The 13,258-nt window shown below is 36.6% G+C and overlaps 1 protein-coding gene across 1 annotated transcript in view; it reads left to right on the top strand.

The window, feature by feature from the left end:
- Positions 1-13,258, top strand: part of PDE3A (phosphodiesterase 3A) — a 361,224-nt gene that overhangs the window by 272,009 nt on the left and 75,957 nt on the right. The window contains 2 exon segments of the mRNA XM_043969232.1: positions 4,065-4,219; positions 11,203-11,318. Coding sequence (XP_043825167.1) covers positions 4,065-4,219; positions 11,203-11,318 — 271 coding nt within the window.

The following is a 13,258-nucleotide window of genomic DNA, read 5'->3' as shown; positions in this document are numbered from 1 at the left end:
TTATTATAAGCTCCTTAGGGTATTTTCTTATACTTCCCTCCAGGACCTCAATGATTCCAGAAATACTTGTAGATTTATGGTTACAGCTTTATGAACACTTAAATCTATCCATCAACAAGCATATATTAGTGCCTGCCACATTCCACTTATTATGTGAGGACATAGGGTGAGGGTGATTGCTGAGTGATAGAGACACCTATACACCCATAGGGTGAAATGTTATAACTGAGTGATGGCAGCAAAGATTTGGAAGTGGAAGTGTGAGTAATGAATATCCTCACCCCCTTTCCTAAACATCAGGGAGTGTGAGAGAATGCTTATCCAGTGCTAAAGAATATGGACAGGGTTGCAATGTCTTCTTGGGAAGCCAATTCTCATTGACACTTTGTAGAAGGAGTATGAGAGGAAGTGGTCCAGAAAAAAGGAAAGTGTGTTCTTTATGAAACAGGGATTCCAGATGAACAGTGCAAATGGTAGGCAAACTTGATTTGGGACATAGCTAGGGTAGACTTGGGGAAAAAATATATGTATGTGTATATACATATATATATATATGTATATATATATATATATATGTGTGTGTGTGTGTGTGTGTGTGTGTGTGTGTGTGTGTAATGATAACCATCTCCATAGATACTCATACACAAAAATCATCCTATAGATACTCCTATTTGTCAGTTCTTTCTCTGAATGAAGATAGTACCTTCCTTCACATGTCCTTTGTAGTTAATTTGGGTATTTATAATACTCAAAATGAGTATTATAAAAATCTTCAGGGTGGGGGGAGGGAAAAAGAGGAAAAAATAAATTTAAATGATACATTTATTATATATTTCAAAACAATATCAAATTGTGCATGATAAATTTGCAGGTTCATTTGGTCATATATGTTATGAAAATACTTATTTTATCCCATAAATTAAAAATAAAATAAATAAAAAATTAACCAATAAAAATCTAAAAAAGGGAAAAGAATGGAGATAAGGAAATGGGAAAGGAAATTAGATATTGCTTAATCCTTGGCAATAGTGAGTGGCAGATAAATCATAATCTCCAGATAAATCACAGTCTCCACAGGTAGTGTTTAGGGACAAAGGTCGGGGTCAGTGGTCTTTGATCAATGGCTATCCCTCCAGTCTGGATTAGAAGCCAGGTATTGGTAGAGAGACAGAAATAAACATTTGATCTAATAGAGGGATGCTGGGCCTTGGTTGCCCCACCAGTTAATCTGGCTTGTGTGGAGAGGCCTTGTGAGCATGTTTCAGGAGGTAGGAAGAGGGCTTCTGGTTCTAATGACCTGCAACTGAGCCCCACGTGTTCCTCTGTTATTATATTATATCATACAATATATCATAGTTTCTTTACTTTTTGTAGAGACTTTTTTTAAAGTCACACAATTCAAGTTGATACTCCATGTTTATTTATACTAAAACTCCTTTGGGCCTTACTGACTGCATGATGTTAAACAATATCATGGTGCCTGCATGTGTCAAAACCTAACTAGCACAAGAAACTCAGATTGAAAATAATTTGCCCTAAAGAATAATAGCCATAAGAATTTAATTGAAAATTATCAAAAATCCATGGTGCTATATAAAGCACTTGTCCAGTATTGAACTGGACAAGTGGCAAGGTCTATTGCTGCAACAAATAGTCCTTCACTCACACACACACACACACACACACACACACACACACACACACACACACGCCAGTCAATGCTTAAAACAATAAGCTCTTTTATTTGGTGAATTTAGAAGACTTAAAACAGAGGGCTGCATGACTTAGTTAGAGATACCTAAGGGAGTAACAGGCAGTGAGAACAAGGGTACTAGGGCATCACACTGTTCTTCACAGGGCAGCTCTAACTGACACCTCCAAATCAGAAATGGGAAAGGATATAACCATGTGTATCTCTAGAGGACCTCAGACGTAACACTTTAGGTAGCAGAAGGAAGGAGTTTATGATGGTCTTAGGAGTAGCTGCTCTCAGAACACAGTATGTTGTTGCATCCAGTTTTTCTTGGACTCCTGAGTACATTGATTCAGGGTAGCACAAGCGGCAACAAGGTCAGGGTAACTTCAGGGTTAGGACTAATTGGGTGTTTCATAGGAATAAAAGGGTTAAGGATGTTTACATGGTTCTGATTGGTTTCATATCCCTGAAGTCACAGGCAGAGTGATACCAATCTATACTAATAATGCTAACATTTATATAATTCTTACCACATAACTTATACTGTGCTGTGTTTTATAATTATAATCTCATTAGATTTTTATAAGAACTCTGTTTCAGGGGTGTTGTGATTATCTCCATTTTAAAGATGAGGAAACTGAGGCAAACAGGTTAAGTGACTTGTTCAGCATCACACAGCTAGTGTCAGATTTAAAATGAGGTGTTCTTAGGGGCAGCTAGATGGCGCAGTGGTTAAAGCACCTGCCCTGGATTCAGGAGTACCTGAATTCAAATCCGGCCTCAGACACTTGACACTTACTAGCTGTGTGACCCTGGGCAAGTCACTTAACCCCCATTGCCTGCAAAAAAAAAAAAAAAAAAAAAAGAGGTGTTCTTGACTCCAGGACTGATGCTTTGTCTATTGTGCCACTTAAACAACTAGGAAACTGTAGAATTCCAGTCTGGGCTAGCAGATTTCAGATATGGAGAATTCAAAGAAGAGAAGGATAGAAAGACTAGGGCACCAGACAAGAAGAAGGACTACAGCTAGGAAATAGCTAACTAGGGCAGAGAAAAAACAGAGGGTTTTTTTTACAGAGGATGACAACAAATAACCTCTGTGAGTTGGTCATCAATGACTTTTAACCTTACTCTAAGAAGGACTATGTTATAGTTGTTTTAAGATGTAGATCTAAGTTCCTGACCACTATTCACCAATCTGACATCTTTATAGCATCCTTCAAATATTGTATACTTCTATTTGGGGTAGGCACAGGTAGATATAAAGATTGAGTAACATCAAGAGTCCCATGAAACATATGAGCTCATTAACAAACAGTAAGTACCTACTGTATGTCAGCACTGTTCTAGATGCTGAAGATACAAATACAATGAATGTAATAATTCTCATTCTCAAGAAGCTTGTATTCAAAAGGGGGAGATCAGGGGGCAGACAGGTGGTACAGTGGATAGAGCACCAGCCCTGGAGTCAGGAGGACATGAGTTCAAATCCAGCCTTAGACACTTGACACTTACTAGCTGTGTGACCTTGGGCAAGTGACTTAGCCCCAATTGACTCTCCAAAAAAACCCCCAAAAAACAAACAAAAAAAGGGGAGATGAGAAGTTCATATATAAGTATATACTAATTAAAAATGAAGAAAACCACAATTAAATAAAACACTGTAGTTTAAGGGAGAAGGCACTACCAGATGGGGCATAAGGAAAGTCTTGAGCAATGTGTTGAAGGAAAAGAGGAATTCTATGGGCCAGAAGTGAAGAGGAAACACATTCCAGGCATAAGGGATTGCCAGTATATAGACGTGGAGTTGATGGATGGGATATGTAGTGTGGAAAACAGAGAAAAAGCTAATTTGTCTGTGGTCATAGATGGTTTGATAGGGAGCAGTGTACAATGAAGCTGGGGCCAGGTTATGTATGGTTGAAGAAAGAAAGGGAGGGAGGGAGGGGGAGAGAGAGAGAGAGAGAGAGAGAGAGAGAGAGAGAGAGAGAGAGAGAGAGAAGGAGGGAGGGAATAAGCAAAGTAGAAAAGGGGGAGGGAAAAGGAGAAAGGAAGAACAAGCAGTCTGATAGGGAAACAACATGCAAACAGCTATGTATGTGCAAACAAGCTATACACAGGATAAATAGGAAGTAATGAACAGAGGTCAAGTTCTGGAATTAAAAGAGATTGGGAAAGCCTTCATGTAGAAAATGGGGTTTTAGCTGGGACTTGAAATTAAAGTGAACATCCTCTGCTATAGGCTTGTGAGTAACAAATGCCTCTAACTATGTTTATTTTTAATAAACTCCCTGAACTATTGTCCCTATGATAAGATAAAATTTTGATGCAGAAGAATATTTAATAATAATTATAATCCTCCTTTTAGCGCCTGAGAAGGAGTTTGCCACCAGGATTGTTGAGACGGGTTTCATCCACTTGGACAACCACCACCTCAGCCACCGGCTTGCCAACACTGGAGCCTGCACCAGTGAGGAGAGACCGGGCTGGCAGCAGTAAATCTCATGAAGCACCGTCCTCCAGGTTAGAACACTTAACTTTTTCTTATACCTTGGGATAATTTTGAACTTCTGATTCCTCCCAACAATGGAGATTTAATGAAGCAGTGAATGCTTTCCAGTTTGGTAGGATGCTAGATAAGGAGGAATTAAGGACTAAAGTTTAATTGTGTTTTTTTTTTCCAACCTGAAGAAATCTTGAAGAATGAAGCCAGATGATTGTTTCTCTTCCATGGGGCTAATTGGCATTGAGAGCCAAAAGGTTTAATAGCCTCAAAAGAGCAATCTAGCACATCAGATGGAGATTCGAGGTTTTTGAGAGCTTCCACTGTTGGTTTGTTTATTTTATGCTTTTCTTTTTATCCTCAGTGCTTAACAATGTCTTGTAGATTGTGAGTACTTAACAAATGCATATTGACTGATGGACTCTGAGTCAGGAGGATCTGGGTTCAAATGCTGCCTCAGACACCTGCTAGTCATGGATCCCTGGATATGTCACTTAACCTCTCTCAGGCTCAGATTCCTTATTTATAAAATGGAGATATTTGTCTCCCAGAATTATTTTTAAAATCAAACGAGATATATAAAATGCTTTGCAAACCATAAAACATCACCTAAGTACTAATTATTATTTTTGTTATTATTTTTACCTTACTCAGTATACCCTAATTTGAGAAGACTGAAGGCCAAGAACAATGGTAGCCTCAATTTCAGCTAGACAGTAGCTGTAAACACTGAAGCTTATATCCCCAATTGCTTAGATATTGTCCTTGTGAGATAGTGGAAACAACCCTTTTATCTTCATGGTAGTAAGGCAGCATGAAAAGGAGGAAGAGAAGGAAGAAGCATTTGTTATATTATATATAGTGCTTACTATGTACCAGATACCATTTAAGGGCTTTACAGGTACCTCTTTTGATTCCTCAACAACCTTGGGAGGTTGGTGCTATTATCATCTCAATTTTACAATTGAGGAAACTGAGGCAGACACTCTATTAAGGGACTTGCCCAGAGTTACACAGCTACTAAGTGTCTGAGGCTAGAAATGAGCTCAGCTCTTCTTAACCTCAGGCCAGTGGTCTGGTAGATCTTGGATTGCAAGAGTTTAAAAGCATGTTATAGTTTTTTATCTAATCCAATCACCACATTTTATAAATGAAGGGACTGAGGCCCCAGAGAAGGGAATTCACTTGCCTAAGGTCTCACAGCAAGTGAAAAACAGAGCTCGTGCTTGAACCAGTCATATGATTACAAATCCAGGAAAGAATACAATACTCCCCCACAGTATTAATTAATTAAGGAGTTTTCTTATTAAAATGCTGCATCAAAAATTAGATGCCCCCCCGTCATAGAATTTTGTGTAGAGAATTTAATCATCTTATGAAGCAAATGTCATGGTGTCCTTGTAGAGAAAATGGTTTTCAAAAATTAAATCTAAAAAGTGAGGAAAGGGATTTCTATGGTCTAGAAGATGCATTTGGAAGAGGTCATGGAGATGAAAGACTTCAATGAAACCTAGTTTTGTTTTTTTTCCTTTTCTTTCTATTTGAACTCAGAGAAACCTGGATTTGAGTCCTGCCTCTGTCACATTGTGCCTCTTTGACTGTAGGGAAAGTTCTTAACTTCTCTGAATCCCAGGCAATTTTCCAAGACTGCATTACTAATGGGCTGCTAATCTGTCTCAGTCAGTCAAGCAAACATTTTTCAAACAACTCTTATGTACCCAGAACTGTGCCAAGTTTCAGGGATACTGAGACCAAAGTAAAACAGTCTTCCCTCAAGAAGATTATAGTCTAACATGGAAGTAAATACTTACATATATAAGTATATAAATGACAAATAAACTGAATAAAAAGTAGTTTGGGGACGAAGGGCACTATCAGCTGGGATATGGGCAGGGTGGGGGAGAGTCAGCAAAGGGGAACTGGCCTCAAAACCAGGAAGATTTGGGTTTGAGTTCTGCCATGACACACATTGGCTGCATAACTTTGGAAAAGCCACCTAAACTTTCAGTACTCTAGGGAACTCTTTAAGGCTATAAACGGCAAAGAAAATGACATCATGCGTTTGTAAAGGTTGCTTAATCACCTGGAAGTTCCCTATGCCAATGAGGTCACAAATCTTATCCCTACCCCTTACTTTAAAAGCACTTAGCACTGTCATTGCATGGTAGATAGTAGGCACTTAATACATGCTTGTTGACTAACTGCCTGAAAGCATTTTTCTTGGTGTTTTCTTCTTTCCAAGGTATTATCCACATTGACTATAGTGATAAAACAGAGATACACATATATTTGAAGTCATGTATCATATAATAGCATGTCTGGGAGAAACAGTCTCCTGATCATAACTTAGAATATAAAAATAGCATTGGCAAATTTGTAGAGACAATGATTTTGATGACTATGCCCTTATAATATAAATTGTTCAGCTGTTTTTTACTAATGATGACTAACCACTTGAGGTTTAATGGAATTAGAGTAAGATATGGAAACTCACAACATGCCTACCATTTCAGAAAACTTAATTTTTATTTCCAAAAATTTCCATAAAACAATTTGTCCAATATGTTTTTAAACATGTTTCCTGAAGGTTAAAATATCGGGTCTCTAATATTTAACTTGAAAATTTAAGTATATCTTTCCCCTTCATGCTCTTATTTAAACAGTCAAAACTGCTGTATTATTATAACCAATATTCTCAGAAACACTCAATTTACATGGCACACCTTGCTCTTCTAATATCAGCTTCTTAAGGTCCTAATGATGATCAAGATATTTTGTTGCTCTTTGTCCGTTGAAAAGCAAATAAACCAAATTATTTTGCCCTTACTAATGTGTTTTAATTTTATGAATCAACCAGTAGATACAATTAGTTTCAAAGAAAAGGCTTTTTAGTGAATTAACATATGGTAAGAAAAGTGGTCACATGAATCTGGAGTACTCTTACATCTAGGGAGTACTTGTGAACAGGCAAAAATGTAGGACATGTGCAGCCAGGAGAAACTCATGGAGGGGAAACAGAAAATATGTAGCCAAGTCATATATAAAGAGGGGAAACTCATATGATTGCCTATATAACTCTCATGTCTTCTCTAATGTCTTCACCCTTCTATTAGACCTTCCCTCCTCATGGGCCTCCCAAGAAAAGCGTCCGCAAAGCACTGATCTGCTGGTAATCTTGAAGGACTTTTCTCTATTTCCAGATTGTGGGCTTCAGGCAGAGTTTTCAGGTCTACCTAGGTGGTGTAGTGCCTAAATTATGGGTCCCAAGTCCATATAGGATTGCTTAAATGAATGTGGGGGGGTCACAAAAAGTTTGGCAACAGTAAAAGGTCATGTGTACCTATTTTATATACCTATATACCTTGAGGTCACATAAAAATTTCTCAGGCAAAAAGGGGTCATGTGTGGAAAAAGTTTAATAAACCCTGGTGTAGTGGATAGAATGCTGGGCCTAGAGTCAGGAAGACTTGGGTTCAAATCTGACTCAGATACCTACTACCTGCAATGACCTGGGCAAATCACTTAACCTTTGGTTGCCTCAGTTTCCTCACATATAAAATGAAAATAATAATAGTACATATCTCCCAGGGTTGTTATGATAATCAAATGAGATAATTACTGTAAAGAATTTAGCAAATTGCCTGGCATATAGTAAGCACTACATAAATTAATTATTGTTATTATTACTTGAACACCAATTTTAACTTCAGTCGGCTAGATTATGGTCACTAAAAGGCCTCTCTCTCCTTGAAAAGAGTAATCTAGCTGCATTTTAGTCACAGCCAAAGGCTATTTATTTATCTCCATATCGAGCTACCATTATCCCTCTAAGGTTAGAAACTTCCTGGATGTTTTATGATTTTTCTTGAAAAGAAACTCAACCTGGAAGAAGAGCTAACAGATAAGGACAAAAGAACTGTGCTCCAACTTCCAATTCACATGACTGCTTTTATTATTTTAAGTGGCCAGCAGCAAGTCTCCTGGGCTTTCAGGGACCTTACCAAAAGCAAAGCAAGTTTAGATTGAAGGTGTCAATCTGGGAAAGGAAGAGGATTTCAAGATAATCTATAAATCTTTCTTGCAACGGCCCTATGTAGAAACACTTATTTACAAATGTTGGAAGTTGATTTACTACTTTTACTTTTCTTCTCAGAAGGTTCAATGTTCATGGAAGAGTAAGAAAAATCCAATTTGCTGGGTTTTTTGTTTTTGTTTTTTGGTGGGGACGGGATAAGACAGTATTTATTCAGATATGTAACATCACTTACTCATCTGGCTATGTCATTTTGCCATCATAGAGAAGGATCAGCCTGGTGTAGTGGTTAGAACTGGGTTCAACTTCCGTTTATGACAGATACTGAATGTATGAGCCAGGGCAACTGGTTTGACCTCTAAATGTTCCAGGAAATTCTCTAACACTATAAGTAGCAGAAAGGAGGCTGATTTACATTGACAGAGTTGATTTCCTCAACTGAAGGTTCTTTTAACCTATAAAATAACAGGTCCAGTCTCTATCTATACGTTATACGGGATTATAAGACATCATAAAAAATCTAGTGCAAACCCTTTCATTTTCCGGCTGAGGAAACTTAGGAAGCTCATAGTAATTTGTCTTAAGATCACAGAATAAGCAGCAAAACAGTGATTTGCTTTATCAACACAGGTCCAATGGCTGTGAATTTAGAATCTTTTTCATATGCTACACTGCCCCCTTCTGTCCCTATTACAAATCTCTAACTCATAGTAATGAAGCAAAGGTTAAACATTCTTTTGAGAAAAAAATTTAATCTCTTTAAAGATAGATTGTACTTAAACACATGGTAAAATTATTGTCATTAATTAAAATAATTTATAGTTACCTTTGAAATATTTTTGGTATTAGGGAAAATAGCCTCTAAACCCAATTTCATTCAGTCTCTTTGATCTTCAATCTCTTCCCCTACCAAGTTTGGTTTGTTTTTTCACTTTTCTCTTCCCATAACTACCCCCTGTCAATGCTTTGATCAAACCATAAGTAAATACTTATTAATTGACTTCTGTGAAACATACACAGTGCTATGCCCTCGAGACACAAAGATAACTAAGAAATAGCTCCTGCCTTCAAGGAGCTTAAATTCATTTGGGAACTTGTATTCCATTCACATGAGAGATGAATTTTCCAAAAGAAATAGAATCTAAGGGCATAGATAATTTATAATTTAGAAAAATAGTCCCTGGTGAGTTGTGAGACTGCATTAAATGTCTAAACTTCAATGTATCCTAAAAGCATGAGTCTCCTAAATATTATAAGAGCAGCAAAAATAACAATAAAAACAATGGTGATCAATAGTTGATATTGTTATAATACTTTGAGGCTTGCAAATAATTTTATATAGATCATCATGTTTGATCCTTACAACAATCCTATTAAGTACATATTTATTATTATCCCCATTTTTACATATAAGGCAACTAGGGCTTAGAAAGATCGATTGTTTTGTGCTTAGTCACACACCAAGTGCCAGGGTTGGGATTGAACTCAGGTATTCCTTATTTCAGGTTCATCACTTTATCTTCTATGCTATCATTTTTATTATTCTTATTTTTTTGTTGCTCTTACCCCAAAGTCAAATTTTTTAAAGCATATCTACATTTTAAATACATTGAACTATGTAAATTTGAAGAGGGAGGAGTCATATTAGGTTTCAGAATTAACTTATTTGTGTTTCTGGACTGTGAAAGAATTCTGTTAATAAATCTGTGGTCCTATCTATGGCAAAAGCTGTGGTTAAAACTGTATCTATATATCTATATACATGAAGATACATGAGGAGAACAAGATCTTCTGCTCAACTATAAGTTAGATGAACATTCTTGGCAATAAATTTTGAGCCAAATGATAGAAAAATTGAAATGACAAAAAATGCTGTATGGATATATTTGGAGTAGTTATCTCCATTTCAAAAGAATCTCTGATTCTGTTGATTCCCAAATTCCAAGCATAAGTAAAATGCATAATACTAGATTTATAGAAGACAAAATTATACCAACTGTAGCTGTTTCTCTGAGAGATTGGCCAGTGGAAAGAATGCTCGATTTTGTCTCAGAGGGCTTGGGTTCCTATCGTGGCTTTGCCATTTACTTCATGTATGACTTTCATTTAACCTCAGTTTTCTTCCCTGTAAGACGAGAGAGTTGGACTGCATGCTCTTCAAAGCACCTTCCAGCCCAACATTTATACTATTATCTCATTCTATAACTGTTTATGCTACTTTTTCAATATGTGTTATATAGGTTTCTGTCTTGTTCTGTTGATTATTTTTAGTTTTATCAAAACTCTACCTTTGCTATTGGCAATAATGGTACTTTTTTTCAAGGAGGAAAATGAGCAAGTACATAGCTTAAAATTGAATAATGTCTTTGAAAATTAAAAGGAGAAACAAGAAGTTATATTATGTTGATCCACAAATTATTGAATCATTATAAATATTTTGAATAAGATGGTAAGCATAATATTTAATAAAGCATTTAATATTTTTAAATGATAAAAAAGAGTCCCATAAGAACAGCCAGTAACAAAGTTGATGAAAAGGTATTTGGGAATTGACAATTGATATGAGTTGGTCAGTGGCAAAGTGTTCCATGACAGGACAGTGTTATCCTTTTTTTCAAATGTGTTTCTTTCAGGTCTTCTTTAAATGACTTAATTATTAAGATGATGGAAAAAGAGATATAACATTTTTCTAATCTCCAGAGAAAATGCTTACCCATAAAATAACTTACCTTTTTAATCAACTCAATGTATGTGTGTGTTTTTTATGACTGCACTATGGTTTCTAAAGTAGAAATTGAACCTGCAACCATTTGTATTTGAGGGTGTTATATAAGATATTTCTATCAGCAACCTGTATCCTGACTGACATAGAAGCCAGCCCATTGGATGAATTATAGTCTTATTCCAAAAGGAAGTCTGCAGTAATAGCTATTTAATGATGTTTCTTTTTATATATTTTTTCCCAAACAGTGCTGTTAGTCCTGATTCTTGGAATTTAATGACCATGACCAAAAGCAGGTCCTTTTCTACTTCCTATGCTGTCTCTGCAACTAATCATGTGAATTCTAAAAAGCAAAGTCGCCAAGGTAAGCAAATCATTGATCAGAATGGTCGCCATTGAATATGTTTTCATTCAGGTAGTAGTACCATGTAGCAAATTAAGAGAAAAGATCATTCATTGTACAACGAAGTATTGACACATTTTCAGAGTTGACGAAAAAATCCTGACATGATATTTTGGGTTCTAATTTGGCAGTTAACAGAAAAAAGTCATACCATCCCAATACATTATGACTATCCATTTAAAATTCCTCATTCAGTGATGCTATGTGTTGTACATTTTACAAGATTCCATATTCTAATACCCATAGGACAAATTGCAGTCAGCGTTCAAGGTAAAGATTACCTTGAATAGCATCATCTTCTAACATAAAGAACATGATTTACAAATAATCTACTGAGGCCAGTTTGTATTCTTTAAAAAAAACAACATTCTTTTATACATTCCTACATACATACACACGTGTACACACACACACTATGTTTAGAAGTGGGTTTTTTTGGGGGGTGAGGCAATTGGGGTTAAGTGATTTGCCCAGGGTCACACAGCTAGTAAGTGTCAAGTGTCTGAGGCCAGATTTGAACTCAGGTCCTTCTGAATCCAGGGCTGGTGCTCTATCCACTGCACCACCTAGCTGCCCCCCCCCAACATAATGTATTTTTAAGGGGAAAACATTGTTCTTTCTCTTTATAACTTGCTTCCATGACAGACAAAACAAGAAACTTGCTATCATTCAATTCAGTACTACTTCTGTAATTTTGGCAGAAGGGGCAGATCAGAAAACTTGGTCTCAAGTTCTGCCTCTGAAGTAATTTGAACCATTTCAGCCTCATTTTTTCCACTACATAAATGAGGGGGATGGACCAGATCTTCTCTGATATCTTTGCCCTCTCTCTTTTTTTTATTAATAAAGTATTTTATTTTTTTCCTGCTACATGTAAAGATAGTTCTCAACTTTTGTTTATACAAGCTTTCCAATTTCAGATTTTTCTCCCTCCCTCCCCCCTCCCCTAGACAGCAGGTAAACTGATATAGGTTATATATATATATATAACATTAAACATATTTCTGCATTAGTCATGTTATAAGAGAAAAATCATCGCAATGACGAAAAACCTCAAAATAGAAAAACAACAGCACCAAAAACAAAAGAAATAGTATGGTTCATTCAGCATCTATACTCCACAGTTTTTTTTTTCCCCTGGATTTGGAGATCCTCTTCTGTTGTGAGTTCCCCGGAACTCTTCTGTACCATTGCAGTGGTGAGAAGAATATATTCCATCACAGTAGATCAACACATAATGTTGATGATACTGTGTACAATGTTCTTCTGGTTCTGCTCATCTCACTCATCATCAGTTCATGTAAGACCCTCCAGGTTTCTCTGAACTCTTCCTGCTCATTGTTTCTTACAGCACAATAGTATTCCATTGTATTCATATACCACAACTTGTCCAGCCATTCCCCAATTGATGGGCATCCTCTCAACTAACAATTCCTTGCCACCATGTACAGAGCAGCTATAAATATTTTTGTACATGTGGGTCCCTCTCCCCTTTCCATGATCTCTTTGGGAAAAAGACCCCAAAGTGGTATTGCTGAATCAAAGGGTATGCACAGCTATATCACCCTTTGGGCATAATTCCAAATTGCTCTCCAGAATGGTTGGATCAGTTCACAGCTCCACCAACAATGCATTAGTGTTCCAATTTTTCCACAACTTCTCCAACATTTATTGTTTTCCTTTTTTGTCATTTTAGCCAATCTGATATGTGTCAGGTGGTACCTCGGAGTTGTTTCAATTCACATCTCTCTAATCATTAGAGATTTAGAGCATTTTTCCTTAGGCAATAGATAGCTTTGATTTCTTCATCAGAAAACTGCCTGTTCATATCCTTTGACCATTTCTCAATTGGGAAATGACTTGGATTCTTATAAATTTGATTTAGTTCCCTTTATATTTTA

Source organism: Dromiciops gliroides, chromosome 5 (assembly GCF_019393635.1).
Source record: "Dromiciops gliroides isolate mDroGli1 chromosome 5, mDroGli1.pri, whole genome shotgun sequence".
In the NCBI taxonomy this organism is placed as follows: Eukaryota; Metazoa; Chordata; class Mammalia; order Microbiotheria; family Microbiotheriidae; genus Dromiciops; species Dromiciops gliroides.
Note: the sequence above shows the minus strand (reverse complement) of the source record. Positions and strands in the feature narration are given on the sequence as shown.